At 36.7% G+C, this 25,454-nt stretch overlaps 1 protein-coding gene across 7 annotated transcripts in view; it reads right to left on the bottom strand.

Annotated features, from left to right (window-relative positions):
* RIC8B (RIC8 guanine nucleotide exchange factor B) overlaps positions 1–25,454 on the bottom strand; it is a 116,298-nt gene that overhangs the window by 37,028 nt on the left and 53,816 nt on the right. For all 7 annotated transcript variants that reach the window (XR_001110085.3, XR_001110082.3, XR_001110084.3 and 4 more), the window contains 3 exons: positions 24,430–24,524; positions 8,305–8,533; positions 7,448–7,543 (listed from right to left, as the gene is read on the bottom strand). Coding sequence is in view for 4 of the 7 variants with exons in the window: in XM_012469178.3 (XP_012324601.1) it covers positions 7,448–7,543; positions 8,305–8,533; positions 24,430–24,524 (420 nt within the window). In the remaining 3 variants the exon portion in view is untranslated. The remainder of the gene's footprint in view (positions 1–7,447; positions 7,544–8,304; positions 8,534–24,429; positions 24,525–25,454) is intronic.

Here is a 25,454-nt window from a genome sequence, read left to right on the forward strand (position 1 = left end):
TGTATTGTAGGAGCAAAAAAAAAAAAAAAGGTTAGCTTCCAAATAAAATAAAACTAAACAAAAAACAGACCTCAAGTGATTTTATGCCTGCAATGAGGTTTCATTTGATCAGAAACATCTCTTCACTGTACCATCATGCTATCCTCAAATGAATTTCTGAGTTTTTGTTCACCTCGGCACCTGGAATGCCTCAACTTGCCTCTATGAAAATCCATTTTGAAGTCTAGGTCAGGTCTTTCTTCCATGAAGACTTCCCTAATACCCTGAGTCGTACTGATTTTTACCTTCTCTTGGGTCCTCCAACATTTCTAGTATAGGCACCTCCAACATTTCTAGTATAGTAGAGTACACCTTATCCAAAACTCTTGGGACCAGAAGTGCTTCGGATTTCTGTTTTGGGGGAACTTTGAAATATTTATGTTATATATACTTAGGGATTAAGCATCCTTAATCCTAGAATCTGAAATCAAAAATGCTCCAAAATGACCATTTCCTTTGAGCATCATGTTAGTGCTCAAACAGTTGCAGATTTTGGAACATTCGGGACTTCTAGATTAGGGACACTCAACCTTTATTTAATTAAGAAAACTGTACTTATGTTTTCTAGTTGTTTAATTTTATAATAAAAATGGCTATTAATTTTTGAGTACTTTCTATGCATTAGTTGCTGTAATAGATGGTATATATACATCACATCATTTATAATCCTCACAGTAACCCTGCAAAGGAGGTAGTAACATCACTCTCATCCCTGTTTTGTATTAGGCTGGTGCAAAAGTAATTGTGGTTTTTGCTATTAAAAGTGATGGCAAATAGACTGATCCCCAGAGGGGTTATGAAACTTGCTCAGTTTTTCTGTTAGTTTGCTCACTCACTCACCCCTTTTTCCACCCACACACCTTTCTCCTGGTTCTCTTCCTATCTCATTGGTTGCTTTGTCTCAGGCTCTTTTGCCAATTCTCTTTTCTATTCCTCTTTTGTTAATGTTGGAATATTCAAGGGTTGAGTTTGTAGGCAACTTCAAGTTCATAGGCAACTTCATTATTTTTACTCACTCAATTTGTGATCTCATCCAGTTTTATGGCTTTATATAGTCTCTGCATCCTGATGACTCCCTAAATAGCAGTCCCCAACCTTTTGGCACCAGGGACTGAGCTGGTTTCATGGAAGACAATTTTTCCACAGACTGGGGCTTGGGTGGGGGTTTCAAGATGAAACTGTTCCATCTCAGATCATCAGGCATTAGTTAGATTCTCATAAGGCACACGCAACCTAGATCCCTTGCATGCACAGTTTGCAATAGGGTTTGTGCTCCTATGAGAATCTAATGCTTCAGCTGCTCTGACAGGAGGCAGAGCTGAGGCAGTAATGCTCACCTGCTGGTCACCTCCTGCTGTGCAGCCCAGTTCCTAAAAAGCCATGGAGCAGGCCCTGGGGTTGAGGACCTCTGCCCTAAATTATATCTCCAATGCTGATTTCTTCCCTGACCTCCAAACTTTTTTTTTTAAATCACTGAAATGATAGAATTTTACAAAGAGTGATGGGAAGCAACAGATTTAAATAAGGGCAGAAGTTATATTAAAATTGACAAATTTTCATTTTTTAAGATAATTATATAAATGGTAGATCTATATAGAGGATATTCAACCTAGTATAATATTAAATATACTGCCACCACCTTACTTACATTTACATACTGATTATAAAGCAAATTAAAATGTCATGAAGTCATCCTGTTAACTAGTGCTTTTCAGGCTAGTGATTTTCGACTGGAATGTGTATTCTAATCAATGCACACCTGTGGATCTTGTTAAAATGCAGACTCTGATTCAGTTAAGTCTAGATGGGACCCATGATTGATTCTTTGTTTCTTTTTTCTAAATTTCTTAAATTTTTATGTGTACCATACAGTACTGTTGGGTTTTTTTTGTATTTTATTTTTTTAATTTTTAATTTTTGGCCAGGCATGGTAGCTCACACCTATAATCCCAGCAGTTTGGAGACTAATGCAGGAGGATCTCTTGACACCAGGAGCTTGAGACCAGCCTGGGCAACATAGCGAGACCCCGTTTCTACCAAAAAAAAAAGAAGAAGAAGAAAAGAAAAAAAGCTTTTTAAATTTTCGTGGGTACACAGTAGGTTATATATTTACGGGGTATAAGAGATATTTTGATACAGGCATACCATGAATAATAATCACATCAGGGTAAATGAGGTATTCACCATTTACGCTTTCTTTGTGTTACAAACAATCCAATTATACTCTTTTAGTTGTTTTTAAAATGTGCAATAAATTATTGTTGATGTCACCCTGTTGTACTATCAAATACTATATCTTATTCATTCTATTGAACTACATTTTTGTACCCATTAGCCATCCCCATTCCTCCTTCTTCCTCTACTCCCCTACTGTCCTTCCCAGCCTCTGGTAACCATCATTCTATAGGTACAACGTTGTACAGAAGATCACTTGAACTTAATAATTTTACATTATTGAAATTTTATATCCATTGAATAATAACTCCCCATGTTCTCCACAGCCCTTGGTAATCACTATTCTATTCTTTGTTTCTGACCTCAAGACTTTTATAGACCTCTAAAATTTAGCAGGTTCTAAACAGGACTCTTGATATTCCCACCAAACCTGTTCGTTATGCAGTTTTCCATCTCATTAAATGGTAAGTCCATTCTCCCAACTGCTTAGTACAAAAACCTTGGAAATATCCTTGACTCCTCTCTTTCATATCCATCCATCAGCATATTATGTCAGCTCCACCTCTAAAATATACTCACAATCCAACCACTTCTCACCACCTCCTCCAGTATTACCAAATCCAAGGTACCAATATTTCTTTCTGGACTAATACCACAGCCTTGTAAGCGGTCCCTGCTTCCATCCTGGTCACTCTATAATTTATTCTCTACATAGCAGCTAGGATGATCCTTTGAATGTCAGATCACACCACTCCTCAAAGTTCTCCAGTTCCCATGGCTTCTCATCTCAGAGTAAAAGGCAAGGTCCTTACAACTTACAGGATTCCACATAATCTGGCTTCCTGCTACTTCTCTGACTTCATTTCTACTATTCTCCCTGCTTATGCTGTTACAGACACACAGACCTCCATGGACCTTAAACATGCCAAATACTTTCCTGCCTCAGTTCTTTTGCATTTGCTTCTCCCTTTGCCCAGAAACTCTTTCTAGAAACTTGCATGGCACTCTCCTTACTTCCTTGAGGTATTTGCCCAAACTTATAGGAGACATTCCCTGACCATTCTATATCACTAACCTTTAGCACTCTCGTTTTGTACACCTCCACCTCCTTACTCTGCCATAATCTTCCTCATAGCACTTATCACCACCAGACATAGTACGTAATTGTTTACTCGTCTGCCTCCTTCCATAAGACCAGGTTCCACTGGGGCAGAGATCTGTTTTCTTTACCGTTCTCTTCCCAGTGTCTAGCATATTACAGATGTTTAATGAACACCTGTAATATAAGCTACTTAAATTAATTCATTTTTCCTTTAAGGAAAATTTAAGTAGCTTATATTAAGTGTCTTATATAAGCTAGGCACTGTGCTAAGAAATGAGGGCAGACACAAAGTCAAATAAGAACTTAACTGTGCACCTATTATATGCCAGACCCTTTATGTATATATAATTTTATTTAATCACTTGAATGACTTTCTTCTCTCTCTCTCTTTCTATATCAAGTACCTACCATGTATGAGGAGATATCAGAGGCACAGGAGACACAGCTATAAACAAAAATGGAAACTAAATCTCAGAAAATTAAGTAACTTATCCAAAGTGTTTATGGAATACATATTTCAGTCTCTGGCTGGGTAGAGCAAAATGCTAGGTACAAAGTAACTGCACAATAAATCCTTATTACTGCGAATCATTATTGAACCATACTTATTACATCTCCCATTCTAAAAGAATGAAACATGTAACAAATGATTTCATGTAGTATATGTCTATAGAACCTAGAGTACAGAATTATGAACAAAGGCTATCATGTAAAAATTTTGTTAGCTACGTTTTTGGTTCCTTAAAACAAATTTTTAACAAAATTTTGTTGTTACTGTTATATACCACTCCCAGACAAATTGCACATGTATTTCCCCCCAGCATACTACCTCCAACAAATTTTTTCTTTGAGAAATCTTGTCCAGTTTCTCTTTCAAATCCCCCAAATACTCATTGCTTCTATAAGCCTCTCCAGAATAATACAACCTGGATCAGTAATTTCTACTACTTGTTTTCTTTTCTACCTCCCAAATACAGAATATTCAAGACCAATTTCCTTTGGGTATGCATGAGTTGGATTTAACCAGGTGTTCACTACAGGGTATAATAATGAGCCATGGTTCCACTTATATATTATCAGAGTTAATCATCTGTACTTTAAGTTCTGCCTTTCTTTATCATAACAGTCTACAGTGCATCCTCTTCAGAAGGAAAGTTGATTTCTGTAGTATGCCTTGTATCTTTAGTTACCTTTTTACCTGTCATGTTTCATCTCCTTACCTATACTGTAACGTTTCTTGCACATAGACATTGAGTCCATAGTCTTTTTTAACAACACAATATGTGGCCCAAGGCCTTCATCTAAATAAGCTATTTAATGAATAAGTTTTTTGAGGGGCTATTCTGTTTAGAGACAGCAAAATCCAAACAGTTTAGTTGTACCTGGATCCCCTATGGAAAAAAAGCAAAAATACAGAAACAAAAGTATTTTCATTTATTGTTCTTCACCAATTCCTCCTAGTCAAAGGAAAATGTCTTAAAATAATCAAATGTGAAAATGACCTTAATTCATTAATCAATCAATCTTGCTTAAGTTATTCATGTTTTTTAGGGTACCTCTCTTCTTTCAACAGACTGCAAATTCCTCAAATATGGTCTCTATTTTCTAATCTTTCCTTATCCCCACTACCTGTTAGTGTGTTCTAGATAGCGAGTAAGGTGCTTACTAAATCTTGACTATAAATAGAGGGGAAAAAATGAACCTGGTTCATTTATTAGGGGAGATTCTATGTAATGATACATGAACAATTGGGTGAATGGTGGTACCATGTATTGAAATGTGGAAAGAAGGGGAGGAAATAGGTTGGAGGGATGAAAATCAAGCTATTAGTTTGAGGTATGTTAAACTTGAGATACATACTACACATCCAAGGCGGGGAGATGAGTAGGTAGTTCACTGTATAAGTCTAGAGCTTAGGGGACAGGTCAGGGCTAGAGATATAAATTTGAGAGTCATCAGCATATATAGATGATTTTCAAAATCATGACTCTTGAATGAGATCATCAAGGGAGCAGATATGAAAAGAAGACAGTATTACCCAGGGTACTCGAACATTTAGGGTCTGGAAAACAAGGAAGATCAACAAAGAAGAGGTTCTCTACTGTATCCTAGAAACCAAGTGTAGAAAGTATTTCAAGAAGGAGGGAATACTTACATCAAATTCTATTGGAGAATTTAAAAAAAGAGATTTGAGAACTATTAGCTTCAGTAATGTTGAGTTGGTGACTCTGATAAACACCTTTGCAGTGGGGCAGAAAGCATGTAGCCTAAATACAGAGGGTTTAGGAGAGAGTCAAAAATGAGTAAAAAGAATAGAGAGAGTGAGTACAGAAAACTCTTCTGAGGAACACTGCATGAAGAGGAGCACAGAAATGGGAAGGTAACCTGAGAAGTGGGATAAGGGAAGGTGTTTTTGTTTTTAAGATGGAAGATGTGTTTGCGTGCTGACTTAAATAATCCAATACATTTTTAAAAATGATTAATATAAGAAGAGAGAGGGGGAAAAAATGCAGGTGTAAAGTTCATGAGAAGGTGAGAGGGAAAGAAATCCAGGACAAAAGCTGACCACAGACAGAAGTAGCAATGATTCATCCATTGTGACAGATGGGAATACAAGAAATGTGGCAGTATAGATGCAGACGGATAGCAGATGCAATCGTAGAAAGATAAAGCTTTTTTTCTTAATTTCATGGTGAAATAGGAAACAAAGTCAAGAAATGAGAGTGAAAAGAGGGCAGTAAGCGTTGGAGGTGTGAAGAAAAAGGAGCTGTGAAATAATCATCTTGGAGTTTGCTAAGGAACCAGTTGGGGTTGGTGGTCTTAAAGTAGACTAGTCAAAATGGTTGTGTTATTTTCTTACCACATTCAAGTGCTTGGATACCCAGAGCAGGTAGAAAGCTGGAGTTAGCCAGTTTGTTAGGTTTTGCCAGGTGAGTATGGCTGAGGGAGAACACAAGATGCTGGTTAGAGATGTATGGGAAGGAGTGATTATAATAATGAACTTCAGGTGGAATCTAGCCTGGTTAAGGAGAGAAGGTATGACTGAGTGAAGAACGGTGGGAAAAAATGATAGACAATCCTCAGAGGATGAAAGAATGTTAGATTGAGGATATTAACTAAGAGAAGGTGCTTGAAATTGGGATTTTAGAGAAAAAGGCTAATTTCAGTTATTGTTACTATCAAAGTCTTACAGTTGGAGTCTAAAATATAATCTAAAAGTTTAAAAATCACCCTAATTTTTTCTTTTTCAACCCACATTTCAATCTATCAGCAAGTTTTGTGAGCTACTTTTAAGACATACTAAAACAATTAAAACATATCCCCAAGTATGAACTCTAACCACTACCATCCTAGTCCAAACTTTCAACATCAGTTATCTTTTGGACTTGCCTCCTTGCATCCATTTGTGCTCCACTAGAGTCCATCCTACAAATAGTAGCCAGAGTATCTTTAAGCATAAATAAGGTCACATCACTTCCCCTCTTAAAACACTCCAATATCTTCTCATCTCACTTAGAAGAGAATCAAAAGTCTTACACCGCCTGCTATATCTGGCTCCTGTTACCTTTCTTCATCTACCACTCTCCCCTTGCAGATTGTGGCCTAGGCACACTGGGCTTCTTGGCTTTTCCTTAAGTATACCAAAGCATCCTCTTGTTTCAAGGGTTGTGAACTTGTTCTCTCTGGTACATTCCTTTTCCAAATATTCTCAGAGATACTCTTACACTTTTCTGTTCAAATGTCATCTCAGAGAGGTCCTTCCTTGTTCCCTTAAAGTGTCTTCTTTCTCTTAAACTGCTTCATCTTCAGAACACTTAACAACCACCTGCCATTATATTTTATATTTTTTTTACTTTTTGTCCCCCTTTCTATGAAATAACTCCACAAGGGGAAAGACTTCATCTGTTGTTCAATGCCCAAAACAAAGCACACAGCAGATCTCAGTAGCATTTGTTGAATGAATGACTCAAAAAATACAGACTTCCTGATTAAGAAGATTTCAAAGATTAAAATTAACTTTTCTGAGTTTCCGATTTTCTGAGACAAAATCATTGTGAGAAATTCAATTAATTCTATGTTTAAAATGCACATAAAAAGACTAACTTTAAGATGTAATACACAAGCAGTTACCTGATCTTTGAGAAATTTTCGGATGTTTCGATGGGCTCGGGAACATTCGGTTAATAAGCTAAGAACTGGAGTTAGACCCTCTCTATAGCTGCTTCCCTATAAAAAAAAAACATGTTTTTGAAATACATTAGTTTTGTTTCTAACAGTATTACTTTCCTTCTTTTAACTGAGCATATTAATTTGTTTTTGAGGTGGGGACATCTTATGTTACTCAAGCTTACAAACTATTTTCAAAATTATTTTCTTAACATTTCCATTTTATCAGTTATCTTCATGTTTACTATTGCCTTTTTGGGCCTTTCTGGATGTTCCTTCATTTTCTAGGGTTCCCATGGGCTCAGCCAATGGGCTTGAATGAGGCAAAGTTTTGGTGACTGGCCTATGCTACCTTGCTGCCTTTTAATATGGATACCTGACAAAGTGAGTGAGAGACCACAGAATGTAAACCGCTCACAACAAATGGAAAATTGACCAGGTTCTTTTTTTTTTTTTGGAAAGATGTCTTTTAGGTATTATGAAGAGTATTTAGCAAGTTTTGGTGGGGGATATTTTTTATTTCTGGGACTGACTCAGTAACAACATAGAACAGTAATTAATTTTCCTTTGTTTTCAAGCACTAGTCATAATTTTGGTGTTGCATGAACATAATTTTCAGCATTAAACAAATAAATTAACATGGCTTAAGCAATTTATCATATATTGCAGTAAACTGCTTTCCAAAGTAAAAACAATTATGCAACAAATCAGCTAGAAAAAAAAGCTTAGATTTAAAAATCACGCTCTGTGATGTGTGTATGCATGGCACATTTACATTCTTTGGAAGCATCTTCCCTGGGCTTCCATTTTATCAGCCTTACCTTGTCTATTCTCTTCTCCATAAAACTGAGTAAAACATGAATGGCCTCCATATTCATACCATTGTATACCATGGTATTATTTTTCAAAACTGTTTCTTTCTCAGCTGTTTTATTACTGGGCAGTTCATCTAGAGTCGTTGCCTCTTGGGCTGTTTCTTCATGGGTTAATGGACAAATGAGAACATCCAAACAAGAGACCGGAACATTGCTTAAAAGGTTGACTGCGTTGCTGAAAAGCAATTAAAAAAGTACAATATTTTAATTTGATTGAATAGTCCTTTAAAATCCAAACATAATAAGAAGTTCAAAAGTGACTTTTAAGAGTCAATTAAAATTTTTCTTTTTCAAAATGAGCTATTAATATTACTTGGCACTTTCTATGAGATAGAAAATAAAAACGGTTTCAAACATATGTTGTACAAATTAGAAAAAACAAATGTTAAATAGACAGACACAATCACATGATGTCATGTCACTTTCTGAAATGCTAAAATAGGAATTAGTGAGCTTTAATGCCAGCGCTTTAATTTTATTATGACAACAATGTTAGCTTTGCATTTCTTTCCTGGGGTTTTAAATTCTTTTGTGGATACATTGGTGCTTTATTATTCCTTAGATTACAACATAAAGCATTTGAGAAGCACTGCAAATAAGCAGCTTATCAGTAGCAACAACACTAAAACCAAATATTGTAGAATTAAGTTTTACTCTTTCTAGATGTAGAAAATACGATTTTAAAATCATCTCATTTTTTGTAAGACATATGCAGAAAAAGGGAAATGGAGTTTTTTCTCTCTTTCTCATCATCAGCTCTCTAAATGAAGTTAACATAGCTATTTCTAATCTCTGGCCCCTATGCCTTTCAGCTGTATATTAATGAATACATGAACCTGGGATGCACGCCAGCAGGGGGAACCCAAACCTTGTATTTTTGTCATTCCCTAAAAAACCTTGTTCTGTTGTTCGATGTACAGAAGATTTAAATGACACTAACAATTTCAAAATTAGATATGTTCTCAACAAATATTTTCTTCTATGCATTATTTCATATTCTTTCATCTAAAAGGAGTGGTGGTGTTCTAGGCTAACTGGATCTTAGCCTTAGAACTTCCTAATCAACAATGGAAAGACAGGCATTACATTTCCTAGTGACAGAGAAGCAGATCTAAAAATAGCTACATCCTGACTAAAAATAAACTCCTGCAAATTCAATTTAAAAGTCTAACTACCTGGAAACCAAATTTAGAGCTTCATCTATCTGATGCTATCTGAATTTAGACCAGTAGCTCTTTTTACTTTAGATTATAGTGACACCCTAAAAAATAAAGCAAAACAAACAGAACAACAACAAAAAACATAAAAATTTTTCTTTATCATAAATTGCACTCCGCCTCCCCAAGAATGAATATTTCCTTTCTTTTTATATTACGGAAAAACAAAAACCGGTAAGAAATCAGTTAAAATGTTAGACAATGCAGAACAGAAAGTGGTAATGTACAGCGCATCAAAAAAATGAACCAAGAGCAAAAAATAATTTAACAAGTCCTATGAATAAATAGTTCCTAGTAAAATACAAGTTATTTGATTGTCCTCTCTAAAACCAAATATTGCTGCTGCCACTGGTGTTATGCACAAAATCTCTAATTTGGGTTATTTTTAAATAATCAAAGGTGGCTGAAATACAATTTTTTCTCCAAAAACTTTCTTCTAAAATTTTTTTTTGCAAACATCTGTAGTTTATCTTATTTATAGTTCAGAATGTTTCGCTTCTATCTTAAGCATTTGGAAATTGTTACTAAATAATACCATAGGTTGACTGAGAATAAAAGAGGGAAAAGTAACTCTACCTTAGAATTATTTTCAAAAACTGCATACAAGCCATTCTGAAATGTTAAGATTTTTTTCCCTAAACATCAGACAATAGGCTCTTAAGTCCATTAACTGTATGATTCTCTGATTCTACTAGAGACCAGACTGAAAAGTTTAAGATGGGTCATTTCATTACAAAGGAATGTTTCCCCTTTATATTCATTTAAAGTTAAGCAGTTTCAAGGAATTCAGTAAATTTAAGAAACCAAATGTAGAGTTTGATTCAACAAATATTTGAAGGTTGTAGGCTTTTCAAGAAAAGTTCCCATTTCCTTATTTCTTATTTAGCAACTCAGTTTCCAAACAACTACAAAATTAATTTTCTGGCTCACTGTGTTTGAGCTATTCTTTTTAAGGAAGGCAGGCCAGCTTTTTGAGCTCTGTCACTTCTCTGACAGTTTTATTTGTGGTAGAAGAGTGTATGAAATTCTCCAGCTACCAGGAAGTCAGTGACTATGCACAGATCTGCACAATGGTGTTTGCATTCCTACTCCAGGGGGTAGAAATACTGTGTATATTACACTCCCCTTTTCAGCTTCCTAGAGATCATTAATCACGGAGACATGACATCCTCCCGCTCATGCTCCCAGCCCCCTCCTGATATGCAGATTCAAAAGCAAGGCCTATTTAGAACTCCTTAATGCCCTGATTAAAGCCCTGTTGGTTGTGGGAGAGGAAAGGCATTCTAAAATCTTGCCCTCGGTGAATCGGTGGATAAAAACATGAAATGACACTGAAGAACATGATATGGCACACGTAGATCCATAGCTGTTAATAAATCTTCCTGGTTAAATTTATCTTCTTTATATTTGGGGCTTATATATCTTTTTTCAAGGCTGAAAAGTCTATGTAAATGAACCTTAAAATCTCCAAAAAATTTTCCTTTTGCCCTCTTTATTCATTAAAAAAAATTTTTTTGAGAGTCTGTTGCCCAGGTCAGAGTGCAGTGGCGTGATCATGGCTCACTGCAGCCTTGAATTCCTGGGCTCAAATGATTCTCCCGTCTCAGCCTCCCAAGTAGCTGGGACCACAGGCACAAGCCACCATGCCCCTCTGCTAATTTTTAAATTTTTAGCAGAGATGAGGTTTCATTATGCTGCCCAAGATGGACTCAAACTCCTGGGCTCAAGTGATCTTCCTGCCTTGGCTTCCCAAAGTGCTGGAATTACAGGCACAAGCCACTGCACCTAAACCTCTCAAAATCTTGGAAATATATTTTTTTCTTTTGTGGTAAGAGCACGTAACATAAGACCCATTCCTTTAACATAAGACCTATTCCTGTAACATTCTAAGTATACAATACAGGATTGCTAACTACAGGCTCTGTTATGCAGGAGATCTCCAGACCTATTCTTGCATAACTAAAACATTGTATCTTTTGACTGACATCTCCCCATTCGCTTCTCTCCCTAGCCCCAGATAACCACTATTCTACTCTTGTTCTACAAGCTTCACTATTTTAAATTCCTCATAAAAGTAGGATCATGGAGTATTTGTCCTGTGTCTGGTTTATTTCACTTATCACAATGTCCTCCAGATTCACCCATGTTGTTGCTAGTGATGGGATTTCCTTCTTTTTTTAAAGGCTGAATAATACTCCACTGATTCTATTGTGTGTGCATGTACACATACACACATTTTCTTTATCTGACTGATGTCAGATAAACGTCATCCCACTGATCGACATTTAGGTTGTTTCAATATTTTGGCTATTGTGGACAGTGCTGTAATGAACATGTGATGAGAATGCAGATATCTCTTTGAAATAGTAATTTTATTTCCTTTGGATATAGTCCCAGAAGTGGGATTGCTAAAATAAATAATTCTATTTTTTATCTTTTGAGAAACCCCCACATTGTTTTCCATAATGGCTATACTAATTTACATTCCCACCAACAGTGTACAAAGATTTCCTTTTCTTCACATCCTTAGCATCAGTTACCTTTTGTTTTTTGAGGGTTTTTTTTTTTTTTGTAATAACCCTTCTAACAAGGTGTGAGATGATACTGCGGTTTTCATTTGCATTTCCTTAATAATTAGTGATGTTGAGTACCTTTTCATATACCTGTTGTCCATTTGTATGTCTTCATTGGTGAAATGCCTATTCAGGTCCTTTGCCTATTTTAAAATCAGGTTAATTGTTTTTTGCTATTGAGAGTTATTTTATAGGTTTTAGATATTAACCTCTTGAGATATATGGATTGCAAATACTTTCTCCCATTTCATAAGTTGCCTTTTCATTTTGTTGACTGTTTTCTTTGCTGTGCAGAAGACTTCTAGTTTGATGTAATCCCACTTGTCTATCTTTGCTTTTGTTGCCTGTGCTTTTGGTGTCATAACCAAGAAATCACTGCTAAGACCAACGTCCATAAGCTTTTTCTCTTAAGTTTCCATCTTCTTTTTTTTTTTTTTTTTTTGACATGGTCTTGTTCTGTTGCTCAGGTTGGAATACGGTAGTGTGATCACAGCTCACTGCAGCCTCAACCTCCCAAGTTCAAGTGATCCTCCCACCTGAGCCTCCTGAGTAGCTGGGACTACACGTGTGTGCCACCATGTCTGGCTAATTTAAGTTTTCTTCTAGGAGTTTAATTGTTTTAGGTTTTATATTTAAGTCTTTAATCTATTTTCAGTTGATTTTTGTGTATGATGTGAGATAAGGATTCAATTTCATTCTTTTAATGAAATCCAGTCTGGAAATCCAGTCTTCCCAAAATCATTTATTGAGGAGACTATTTTTTTTTCCCATTGTGTATTCTTGGCACCCTTGTGGAAGATAACTATATATGTGTGGGTTTATTTCTGGGCTCTTTCTTTTGTTCTATTGGTCTATATGCCTGTTTTTTTGACAGTATCAAAACTGTTTTGATGACAAAGTTTATGGACTTGATTGTGGTGATACCTCTCAGGTATTTACTCGGAATTCCAAACTCATCAAGTTGTATACATTAACTATGTACAGTTTCTTGTATATCAATCAAACCACAATAAAACCATCTGAAATGATTCAGGCAAAGAAAAGAACGATCCCTGACTGGGTATGGTGGCTCCCGCCTGTAATCTCAGCACTTTGGGAGGCTGAGGCGGGTGGATCACTTGAGATCAGGAGTTAGAGATCAGCCTGGCCGACATGGTAAAACCCCATCTGTACTAAAAATACAAAAATTAGCTGGGCGTGGTGGTATGTGCCAGTGGTCCCAGCTACTCAGGAAGCTGAGGCAGGAGAATCACTTGAACTCGGGTGACAGAGGTTGCAGTGAGCCAATATTATGCCACTGCACTCCAGCCTGGGCAACAGAAACCCTCTGACTCAAAAAACAAACAAACAAACAAAATCCCCAAAAGATTTTCAGATGTAAATAAATTTATTTAATCTAACTCAATCCAGTAATTAATTACTTATTATTTACTTGTGAAAGGCAGGTATTTGTAAAGAAAAATTTTGACCCTCACAGAACTTATTTTCTAGCATGGGGAGAAAAGTCAGTAAAATGTTTTTTTTAAGTTAATTAGATAATATGTTAAAAGGTAGTAAGTGCTCTGGGGGAAAAACCCAGGAGGGTAAACTAGTATGTATGGATTATACTTTTAGATAGGATGGTTAGGGAGGGCTTCATGAGATGAGTCATTTAAATGACTTGAAGAGATTAGAGAGTTAGTGATGTGACTGAGGAAGGAGCATTATAGCAAGAAGTAAGAGTAAAAGCAAAGCCTCTAGGGAAGGAGCAGTGGCATGTCTGAAGAAGAGAAAAGAAGCTGGTGTGGCTGAATCAACATACACAAGAGGAGTAGGATATGACATCAGGTTGATAATGGAAAGGACCAGATTGGTCTTGTAGGCTATTATAACTTTAGTTCTTATTCTGACGGAAATGAAAAAGCATTCATTGCAGGGTTTTGCATGATAAGATCCTCTTAACTTAGGTTAAAAGGGTCATTCTGGCTACTACACTGAGGACAGTCAGCAGGACATCAAAGGTAAGGGAGAATAGTTAGGCTGTAACTGCAGTAATTCAGGTGAGTGAAAAAGGTATTAACAGTGAAGTGGTTCACTGGATACATATTGAAGGATTTCCTGACAGGCTAGTGTGGAGTGTGAGAGAATCCAAAGTTCTAGCCTTAGCAAGTGAAATGCTGGTGGTGCCATAAACTGAAAATGGGAAACAGTGCAGAAGTAGCTTTTTAGGGGACGATCAAGAGTTTCATTTTGGATGTCACATTTGGGGTGTCTAGTTGACATCCAAGTAGAGCTGTAAATAGGAAATTAGCTACGTGAGTCTAGAGGTCAGGGAGGGAGATCAGAGTTAGAGAGAGATATAAACAGGTCATTGGTATGTAGATGGTATTTAAAGAGAAAAGACTGTTAGATCAGTAAAGGAGGGAGTGTGGATTAGAAGTCTATGAAAGCTGAACCTGGAGTACTCTATCACGCAGAGGCTGAGGAGTAAAATAACTTATTTACTTTAGTCAGAAGAAAACCAAGATAGTGTGGTAACTAAGAATGGAGTGATGATCTATGTCAAATGATGCTGACAGATCAAGTAAGATGATAACTGAAAAATATCTACTGGATTTAGCCACACAGAAGTCATTAGTAACCTTAAGAATAGCCATTCTGGTGGAGTAGTGGAGCTAAAAGTCGCAGTGAACTGGATTCAAAAGAACAGGAGAGGAATCAGTCACCACTTAGACGAGTTTTGCTGCAAAGAACAAGAGAGGACTACATCAGCAGCAGGTAGGGAAGCTTCAAGAAAACTTTGAATGGAAAGAACCCTGGATGCTACTCTCAGTGAAATATCTTTTAACCCATAGTGACCAGGTCATTGTTTTCTAAATATGCTATAGACATATTCTCATTTCTGTATTTGTCCATGTGTTCTCCTGTCTAGAACATTTTCATTCTTTAGGACTAGCTCAAACCTCACTTTATTCATTGAACAAATATAATATTTGCTATGCCTTGTGTTAGATGCCAGGTATAAAAACTAAAATAAACTCCTTTTCCTAAGGGAAGGCAGCATAGCATAATTTGTGAAGCACTGGGTTTGAATTCTAGTATGCCTTAGGCAAATTACATAATCTCTTCTAGGCCTTGTCCTACCTCTAAAATAAAGGAGCATAAACTTACCAGGTTGATGCGGGTACTAAATGAAGAAAGGCATACAAAGCATTCTGCCTGGCACATAGTACATGTCAACTATTAAGGAGCTTCTAAACAGCAGACATATTCCACTATAAGAGGGAAAAGGAAAAATTTGAAGGAATGAGAGAAACTGTTTTTAGGAACTGAAAACAGGTTCCTAAACCTAAAGCAAATGACAAGGCCTCTAAAGGAGGGGTCTTCATAGGTAATGAGACCAGAAAGGTCTATTTATGTATGTATGAAATGGGGTGGGGACATATGTAGAAGCCTAATTATAGTGGACTGAAGAATGAATAGGGAGTAAAGCCATAGAAACGATGAGTACAAACCAGTAGTCTACAAAGTGAGGCAGACGCAACCCTGAAGGTACATAAGATGATCCACTGGGTATGGAAAGAAAATAGTTCTATTTTTATTATTTTTATCTAACAAGTTGAAAAGAAATTAAGCTTTACTAATATTTTATAAATGAACTGACACTGGCACCCAGACCTGAACCATAAATCAAATGCTCCCCATGTCACAAACAAATGCAAAGCATTTTGAGAGAAGAGCTGAAATTCCACGTTATAGAAGGGTAGCAGTGATGGCCCTCCTTCCTGGTCACTCATTTGGTTTCTTCATTGGTCATATTATAGTTTATATATGCCCAGTTAACTGGGTTTATATATTTTATCAAGTACTAACTAAACAAATTCTTACAAAATGAACAAACTATTTTAAATAATTCCTATAATACAAAGACACCAACACTGAAAATAAGTAGCATAAGCAAAGGACAAGAAAACAGCAGAGCCTTTTATATGCCATATCATGAGTCAAAACAAGGAAAATCCAAACAGAACCTACAAGAAGCCAGTTTTATAAAAACGAGAAATTATCTGTAACATGAATTTACAACGATACTAAGGAGTCTTGCCTTAAGAACCGTATTAGTGCTATGAAGGAATAGCTAAGACTGGGTAATGTACAAAGAAAGGTTTATTTGGCTCACAGTTCTGTAGGCTGTATAAGCACGGCACTTGCATCTGCTTGGGTTCTGATGAGGGCCTCAGGAAGCTTACGGTTATGGTGAAAGACGAAGGGAGAGTAGGCGTTATCACACAGCAAGAGCAGGAGCAAGAGAGGGAGAAGGTGCTAGGCTCTTTAAACAACTAGATCTTGAGTGATCAGAGTGGGAACTCACTTGTTATGGCAAGGACAGCAACAAGCATTCATGAGGATCCACTCTCATGACTCAAATACCTCCCACTAGGCCCATCTCCAACACTGGAGGTTACCTTTCAACATGAGATTTGGTGGGGACAAAACATCCAAACATATCAAGTACATAATGCGCCCAGAGCTATTAGCTAACGGTAGTTCAAAGCCACCACATTTAACAAGGTACTTAAATATTAAGTATGCAGAACATCAATAAAAGCCTCTGCTATTTGATAATTTTAAAAGTTAGTAGCAGGTTAATTTAAAAAATCTCCTTTAAAATATTAATCTTTGTTATCCCTTTTTATTGTGTGTACATAATTTCATGATCTATTTCATATGTCAGTTTAGCAGTATATGCATAAAAGGTACATGTAAATAAATATATTCAAGGATATATTCAAAAATTTTTACTGATTAGGAATATGATCAAAATGTTTAGAGGCTAATGGCACAAAAAACACTGTCAAAAAACTTAGCTGTGAAAGAAAGGGAAGAAACAGCCTCATATCTCTGAGGAGATAAAGAGCTGATAAAAGATTTTTTCTCCTCACAAATGGGATAGATCTCAGCATGTCACATATTGAAGGGATAAAGCCCAAAGGAGAGACTGAAGATAGGAGTTCAGTGCTGAAATAAGGCCTCAAGAGGCAGAAGAAAAAGGTGTGGGCATTAACCCTGGGCAGGGAGAGAGCCACTTAATTCCTGGGATTGGCAGAAAATAGGAAAGAACAGGTACATTTTACAGTACCTTCATAGGTCGGGATGGAGAATTAAGGGTTTAAGAAAGATCCTGCTTGACAGTTTCCAATTACCCTCTTAAGAGGTCAGCAAGTTCATCTATCTATCCATCCCTTCACCCAATTAATATTTATTACAAGATAATCTATCTATCCATCCCTTCGTCCAATTAATATTTATTGAGCATGACAAAGTATACCTGTTCTAGGTGTTGGGTATATAATGGCAGACAAGACAGACACAATCTTCACTCTGTTTAAGCTTACATTTTTTTTTTTTTGAGACAGAGTCTTTCTCTGTCTCCCAGGTTGGAGTGCAGTGGCCTGGTCTCAGTTACTGCGATCTCTGCCTCCCAGGTTCAAGTGATCTCTTGCCTCAGCCTCCCGAGTAACTGGGACTACAGGAACCCGCCACCACACCCAGCTAATTTTTGTATTTTTAATAGAGACAGGGGTTTCACCATGTTGGCCAGACTGGCCTCGAACTCCTGACCTTAGGCAATCCACCCACCTTGGCCTCCCAAAGTATTGGGATTACAGGCGTGAACCACTGCACCAGCCTAAGCTTACAATTTAATGGAAAGAAACAATAAACAAGTAGAAAAATAAAAGAGGAGGATTATTTCAGTCAGTGATAAGTACCATGAAAAAATAAAGCAGATGATAATATAGTGACAAGATATGTGTGTGTGTGGTGGGGGGAGGGGTTTGGGAAGGGGATTCTAATCTAAATTGGGCAGTGAGGGAAGGCCTACCTGAGGAAGTGACATTTCAGCTGAGTTCTCAGTGTCAAGAAGGACCCAGCCTCTTAAAGATCTGGGAAAGGCATTCCAGGCAGAGGAAGTGTAAAGGCCCTAATAAGGAATCTGTGTCTAAGGAAGAGAAAGAAGAGCAGAGCAGCTTGAATACAAAGTCAGGCAGATTGTGGAATGGTAGGCTCCTGGAGGCAAGGGGAGACAGTGGCTCCATGCCATGCAAATGTGTTACTTGATGACAGAAAGACGGATGCTGCCAGGGGCAGAGAGTTCTCAAGATGAAGGCCAATGCCTCAGATCCAATTCCATCGATCCATCCAATACAAGACAACCAGAGATGGTTTCCTTCATTCAGAACTTACTGGCATATTGCCATGACAACCGCTTCTGCCCAATTTATTAGGCAGAAACTGACACTTCAGCATGATATTCTGCCCTGAAGTCCTGTGGAAGGGGTTGAGACTTAATCCAGATGTCAGGCTTCAATGGTCATACTTAAATGTATTTGAAGGCTTTAAGCTCTCTCATAATCTCACAACCCCCACTTCATGTTGCCAAGCCACCCTAAATATCCATAAATAAAAACTGAGTAAAAACATGTTACCTGCTGAGGATAAGGGGGTGGAGAAGGCCTTCAGAGAGCTGCAAAGGTTTGGTAGAATCATACACACAGGATAAAAGAAAGAACTGACCAGGGGAAACAGATTTTCCACATAAGACTGCATATCATAAACACACGCACAGTGATCAAAAACCTTTTCTCTTAATCCTTAAGTCAGAGAAGAGCCATGAAAAGACTTACAGTAGACATCTGCTTTTTGAAAAATACCTCTGTGTGCAGTGGAGAAGACAGACCCATCTGTCAGATTAGGTAAAACTTTCGCTTAGGGCTCAGCAGCCTAAGGAGAAAGAAGGTGGGCTGACAAATCCAGGGTTGAGTGTTTTAAGACTGGCAGGACACGGTAATGGAGTGGAGCAAGGTTGAAATGATGAACAAATGTTTTAGAATAGAGATGAAAGAAAGTAAACCTACAAGAAGACTTACAGATAGAAGAAAAAGGAATCATCAGGGGACTAGAGGTCTGAAAAAGGCCAGGACAGGTATCATTTGAGCAAGGAAGACTTTCCTCATCATGCCAGACCAGAGCAACGTTGCCCTTTGAATTATATTAACAATTATTATTGGAATAATTAATTTACTGGGAAACTACTCAAAAAGTATCTGTGCTATCTCTCTATTCTTGTCTTGAATTGTTATTTGGCTTTTCATAACATTTATGTCTTTTCTCCCCATGAAAAAAATAAAGGAGATGGTAAGACAGTGACAAGATGTGTGTGTGTGGGGTGGGGGGGTCTTAATCTAAATTGGGCAGTCAGGGAATTCAGTCTCCATGTTCCTCCAGGTATGCAATGTTAAGTCCTCAGAGCACCTAGAACGGTACTCAGCTATAGTTCAGAAAACACCTGTTCACCTATGACTGTCATTTACAGAGATCCCGTTTAAAGAGTTAAGAGCTCTATAATAACAAAACCAACCCAAACACCTTTTCAATCTCTCTAGACAAAGTAAATTCTCCTTTTCTGTACAACTATATAAGCTTATTCATGTCTAATATAGCGCTCATCAAAGGAACTCTACTTATTTACTTACAAATCTGTCTTACCTATTGAGTCATGGAGAACAGAGACTGTGCTGTATTCATCTTTGTTACTCAACATAGTGCCTAACACATAGTAGCGCTCATTAAATAAACAGAAGTGAAATCACTCAATTTTCAAACATTTATTAAAAGTCTACCATGTGTAATTAGAAGACTTAGTATTGTTAAAATATCAATACAACCCAAAGCATTCTATAGGTTCAATGCAATCCTTACCAAAATCCCCATGACATTCTTTTTAGAAATAGAAAAACCCACCTTAAAATTCATATGGAATCTCAAAGACTCAGAATAGTCAAAATAATCTTGAAAAGGAAGAACAAAGCTAGAGGACTCACACTTACTGATTTTAAAACTTACTATAAAGCTACAGTAACCAGAACAGTGTGTTACTGGCCTGAAGCTATACAGACAAGTGAAATAGAATAGAGAGCTCAGAAATAAATTTTCACATACGTATTCAAAGGTGTGGTGGAATCATATATACAGGATTAAAGAGGGAACTGGCCAGGAGAAACATTTTCCACATGATTCTACAGAGCATAAATACTTACACACTGATCTCCCATCAACCCTGCTGACAAAAAGTTTTCTTTTAATCCTTAAGACCAAGAGAAGCCATGACAAGATTTAAAGTAGACATTTGCTTTTGAAAAACACCTCTGTGTGCAGTGGAGAAGATGGACCCATCTTAATGAATAAATGAAAAGAGTTATGGAGATGAATGGTGGTGATGGTTGCACAACATTATAAATAGAATCACTAAACTGTACATTTAAAAGATGGCAAATTTTATAACTGTATTTTACCACTATTAAAAAAACTGAAAGAAAAAAAGTCTGCCATGTTTAAGACATTATATTTAGCATTGTAATAAGGTGTTATTAGGTACTGTATTATGTACTATAAATGAATTAATCTAAACAAAGAAAATAACAAAAAGCTTTGTAAATACTAATGTACTCAGTGAGTATAAGAAAACGAGATTGAGAGCCTAAAATAAATTAAATCAAATCTGGTCTTCCCCTCTTCTCATCAGCATACAAGCCATCCTGATTTTGTCCCTTCTCTCCAAAATAAAATAAAACCACAACCACATGCAAACTCTTTTGAGCTAAGTGTTTATACATTAGCTTACTGATTATGAACTGGAGTGCTAAAAATACTTTCAGGCACATTGAGATGAACAGAATTAGGATGTCCTTCAATGAAGCAAAAAAGATGGATTATACCAATAACCTACCTGTTACCACCAAGTACAGACAAAAGGAAAGAGAATAGATTTTAAAAACCATCTCAAATGCTGAGTAGTGGAAATGAAGGTCAAGGTCTGCTGTCTTTGCACGCTAACTCATTTCATCTCTATGTCCTCTTGACTTCTCTGAAAAAATGGCACTGTCCTACAAAGACAGCATATCAGAAAAAGCTGCCAGGCTATTTTTTTTTTTTTTTTTTTTGGAGACGAGTCTCAGTCTTCGCCCAGGCTGGAGTGCAGTGGCCCAATCTCAGCTCACTGTAACCTCCACCTTGAGGGTTCAAGCAATTCTCCTGCCTTAGCCTCCTGAGTAGCTGGGACTACAGGCGCCTGCCACCATGCCCGGCTAATTTTTGTATTTTTAGTAGAGATGGGGTTTAACCATATTTGCCAGGCTGGTCTTGAATTCCTGACTTCGTGATCTGCCCGCCTCAGCCTCCCAAAGTGCTGGGATTACAGGCATGAGCCACTGCGCCCAGCCCAGGCTATTTTTTTTAAACTTACTTTTCTCCTAAAGTACCTTTATAGGCTCCTAACATGCATATATCATAGAACTTAATCTGACTTCAGAAACACTTGGATTAAAAAAAAAAAAAAAGATTTCTTTACATGATCACAGGATAAACATAGACAAACATTCCTAAACAGCATAACAAAATCAACAAACAACTTTTAAAGAAAGATTTAAAATAATGAAATATTCTAAAAGCCAGTATGTTTATCATAATACTAATAGAAGTAGCACATCATAATACTAATAGAAGTAGCACATCAGTGGCACAGTGGCAGTGGTGTTGGCAGTGGCAGCAAGTGCCATTTACTGTCTTCTCATTGCCAGGAAGGGGTGCTTTATGAACCTCTCATTTAATCATCATCACAATTCTTTGGGTTTGATGATAATGCAGAACCATACACTATAGTATCTAGGGTTACCTATTTCAAAATAACTTTTAAAAATGGAATTTGAGATGTTACTTCACTACAGAAGAGCGGAATTTAGCAGATGAGACAATTCCAGTAAGCTTCCTAAAACAGCACTTTGAGGTTAGTGCAGTTTTCACTGTATTTAAATGGATTAGCCTAGAGTCATTACTGCTCAAAATGATACTAATCACTCTAATTCTGATTAAAGGAACATGCAAGGCCATTCTAGATAAACTGTTAAGTCAGCAGAAACCTCAATCTCCCAGGAAAGCCTTTGAGAAATACTCATAAATCCTGTCTGTGGCTCTAGGGATACTTATTTATAGTGAAGCTACTAGGTTTTTATCCAAGTAACTTTTAAAATAAAAGCAAATTTAAAGAAAAAAGCAAGCATCATTAAGGAAAATTTAAAATCTGACTACTTTTGCTCTCTTTCAACAAATACTGTGTACTGTGTTAAGGTATTAAATTCATTATTCAGAGAAAGCTTTGGCAATGTATTTGTGACTAGTATAGCCATTTCGGTCAAAATGCTTCCCTTTCACATCCTTGTATGATGATTTAATTTGTGATATTTGATTTCTTTAAAAAAAATCAATTTACTCTTGGGCTTATAATCCATTTTCTTTTAGTTTTAGGGTCTAAATTTCTAGTGTCTCTTATTTACAAAAAAAATTACAGTGGGTCAAAATGCTTAATAAAATCTTGTTAGGATATGATTTATTGCAGTTAATCCGATTTTTTTAAAAGGTACTGTCTTATGAAAATTAAAGGAATGTTTGATTTGTAGCTACAGAGAAAAATAACACTTTTGAATCAAGAAGAAAACAATCTTTGGACAGGCTGCATGGCAGGGAGTACACTGAGATAACCTACCAACAAATTCAGTACAATATCAAATAAGTTGCTGACCACAATTAGAATAATGTGGATTTGACTGAAAAATAACAATTAAACATGTTTCATTTTACACTCTGGCTGTGTTTCAATAAAGTTTTACTTAAGCTGTATTTTGGGAAACTGAATATTGTAAGTGTTCAAAAGGTAATTTCTACTATTAAGAACAACCTTATGTTAAATTCTTTGTACAGTTAATGCCAAAGTAATTTGTTTGCAGATATAAATTTATTTGAATTGTTTAAAATGCCACTTGTATTCATAGAGAATAAAGCACCATGAGTATCATGATCAAATCAGAACTCTTGTTATTATAATCTAATCCAGAATGGAAAGAGAACTGGAAAAATGCATTAATTCTTATTCAGTTGTTCTCAGAGTATGATAAATTTTTACAGCAGTCCATTAATAGTTCTAACAGACACATCATAAAATTTGAACTATTTTATTTGAGGCAGGGTCTCACTTTGTCACCAAGGCTGGAGTGCAGTGGTGCAATCTCAGCTCATGGCAACCTTTGCTTTCTGAGGTTCAAGAAATTCTCCCACCTCAGCCTCCCAAGTAGCTGGGACCACAGATGTGCACCACCACAACCGGCTAATTTTTGTATTTTTAGTAGAGATAGGGTTTTGCCACGTTGCCCAGGCTGAGCTCAACTGACCTACAGGACTCAGCCTCCCAAAGTACTAGAATTACAGGCATGAGCCATGGCACCCAGCTGAATTATTTTTTATTGATTGGTTGATTGACTGACTGATTGAGACGGAGTCTCACTCTGTTGCCTAGGCTGGAGTTCAGTGGTACGACCTTGGCTCACTGTAACCTCCATCTCCTAGGTTTAGTGATTCTCCTGCCTCGGCCTCCGGAGTGGCTAGGATTACAGGTATGTGCTACCATGCCCAGCTACTTTTTTTGTATTTTCAGTAGAGATAGGGTTTCACCATGTTGCCCAGCCTGGTCTCTAATGCCTGACCTCAAGTAATCTACCCACCTCGGCCTCTCAAAGTGCTAGGATTACAGGTGTGAACCACCACGCCTGGCCTATTTCATATATTTTAACACTAGACACTGTGACTTAATTCTTACAAGTTTTTTTAAAAAATAAAACTATCATTCCAAAAATATGTACTTTTTGGTAAATACTCTTCAAATAAAATTAGTGAGAGTATTGGCTAAGTGTAGTAATTAAAAGCAGATTTTAAATCCTAGCTATTTCACATGTTAGGGCTGTAGGATCTCAGAGAAATTGCTTTATCTTTCTATCCTCAGTTTCTTCACCTATTGAAAGGGGAAAATTGCAGAATCTACCTTATAATGTTGGGGTGGTGATTAAAAGAAGTTAATCTTTATAAAGCACTTAGCACAATGCCATAGAATAAGAGTTCAATAAATGTGTACTATGTTTGTTGTTCTGGATAAAACCAAGAACAATAACTATTTGTGACATTTACAACAAATGCCAAATTCTTTACTCTTGTTGACCTTCGATATAAGAAAGTCAAAGGGGGCAGAATAAAAATTTCTCATTGGGGCATGGTAATGATTTCTGACCTACCAGTTACCTGATTTACTATAATATTTTCACTTTCTTGTGTTTATAACAAACAATTGAAATTAGATGCATGAAATCAATAGGAATTGATGATGTCCTTCATTGAGATATCATACAGAGCTTACCCACCTGTGTAGCTCTTCTGTTTTGTCTTCAGTTGGACCTACGATTAGTAAACAATGACGAAGGACAGCTGCCATTACACGAAACTGATGAGAATCACTCTATGGCAAATAAAAAAGAGGAGAGGAAAAATTGGGGGTTGAATGCCTTAACAGAGGGATCTGCTACATGACTACATCTCTCGCCCACCCCAAACATTCTTATACCATACATTGTAAATGGTAAAATATCCTAGGAAGAATTCCAGAGGCAATACTAAGTAAACAGTCACTATCTCATATGAACAACTACAACCACTTCCAGAAATGCTGACCTAGCCACTCTGGTTTACCTTCTTAAGATTCAATTTCACTGGAGACTTTTTCATTTCCAAAAAGCCTAAGTTTGTTTGTTCTATGGTACACTGTTACAGTTTACTAGTCATTATAAAAGTTCCAACAGATGTGATGCTAACCAGGTATTTCAGAGGCTGGTTGTACATCCTTAATAAAAAGGTCTCATCTCTTAAATTTCAAAGCAATAGATCCACCAACTTCATTTTAATCAATTTTAATATCCTAATTCCCTCAAAACTACCAACAAGTAATGAAAAACAAGTGATCTCCAATGTTTACTCATTGGCAGTGGTATTAAAGAGACACAAGGAGTTAGAGGGAAAAAGAAAAACAATAGGAAATAACTAAGCCCTGAATAATCATTTGGTTTACTTCTTCATTTTTAGTGAGATCGTGGGCCATTATACTTTCTTTAATTATCTGCATCAAAGTCGTATCTTTCTTCTTCCAGATTTTAAATAATTAAGAAGACACATGAAATTAGAGATAACTGTGATAGCCTAGATATGCCATATTTCAGGAAGACTCCAACTACCTCAAAAACTACTAAAAAATTATAAAACTTCTTAACACATCATTGATTTCAAGTCCATGTAAAGTGATATATTTTCATAAATTATACATATATATCCTATATTTATACATAGAATTCACATAGCCCTTCTAGGAAGATGTCTCTCACAAAATCTAGCAAGT

The sequence above is a fragment of the Aotus nancymaae genome, unplaced genomic scaffold (genome assembly GCF_030222135.1).
Source record: "Aotus nancymaae isolate 86718 unplaced genomic scaffold, 86718_ANA_hifiasm-v0.15.2.pri h1tg000021l, whole genome shotgun sequence".
NCBI classification, from domain to species: domain Eukaryota; kingdom Metazoa; phylum Chordata; class Mammalia; order Primates; family Aotidae; genus Aotus; species Aotus nancymaae.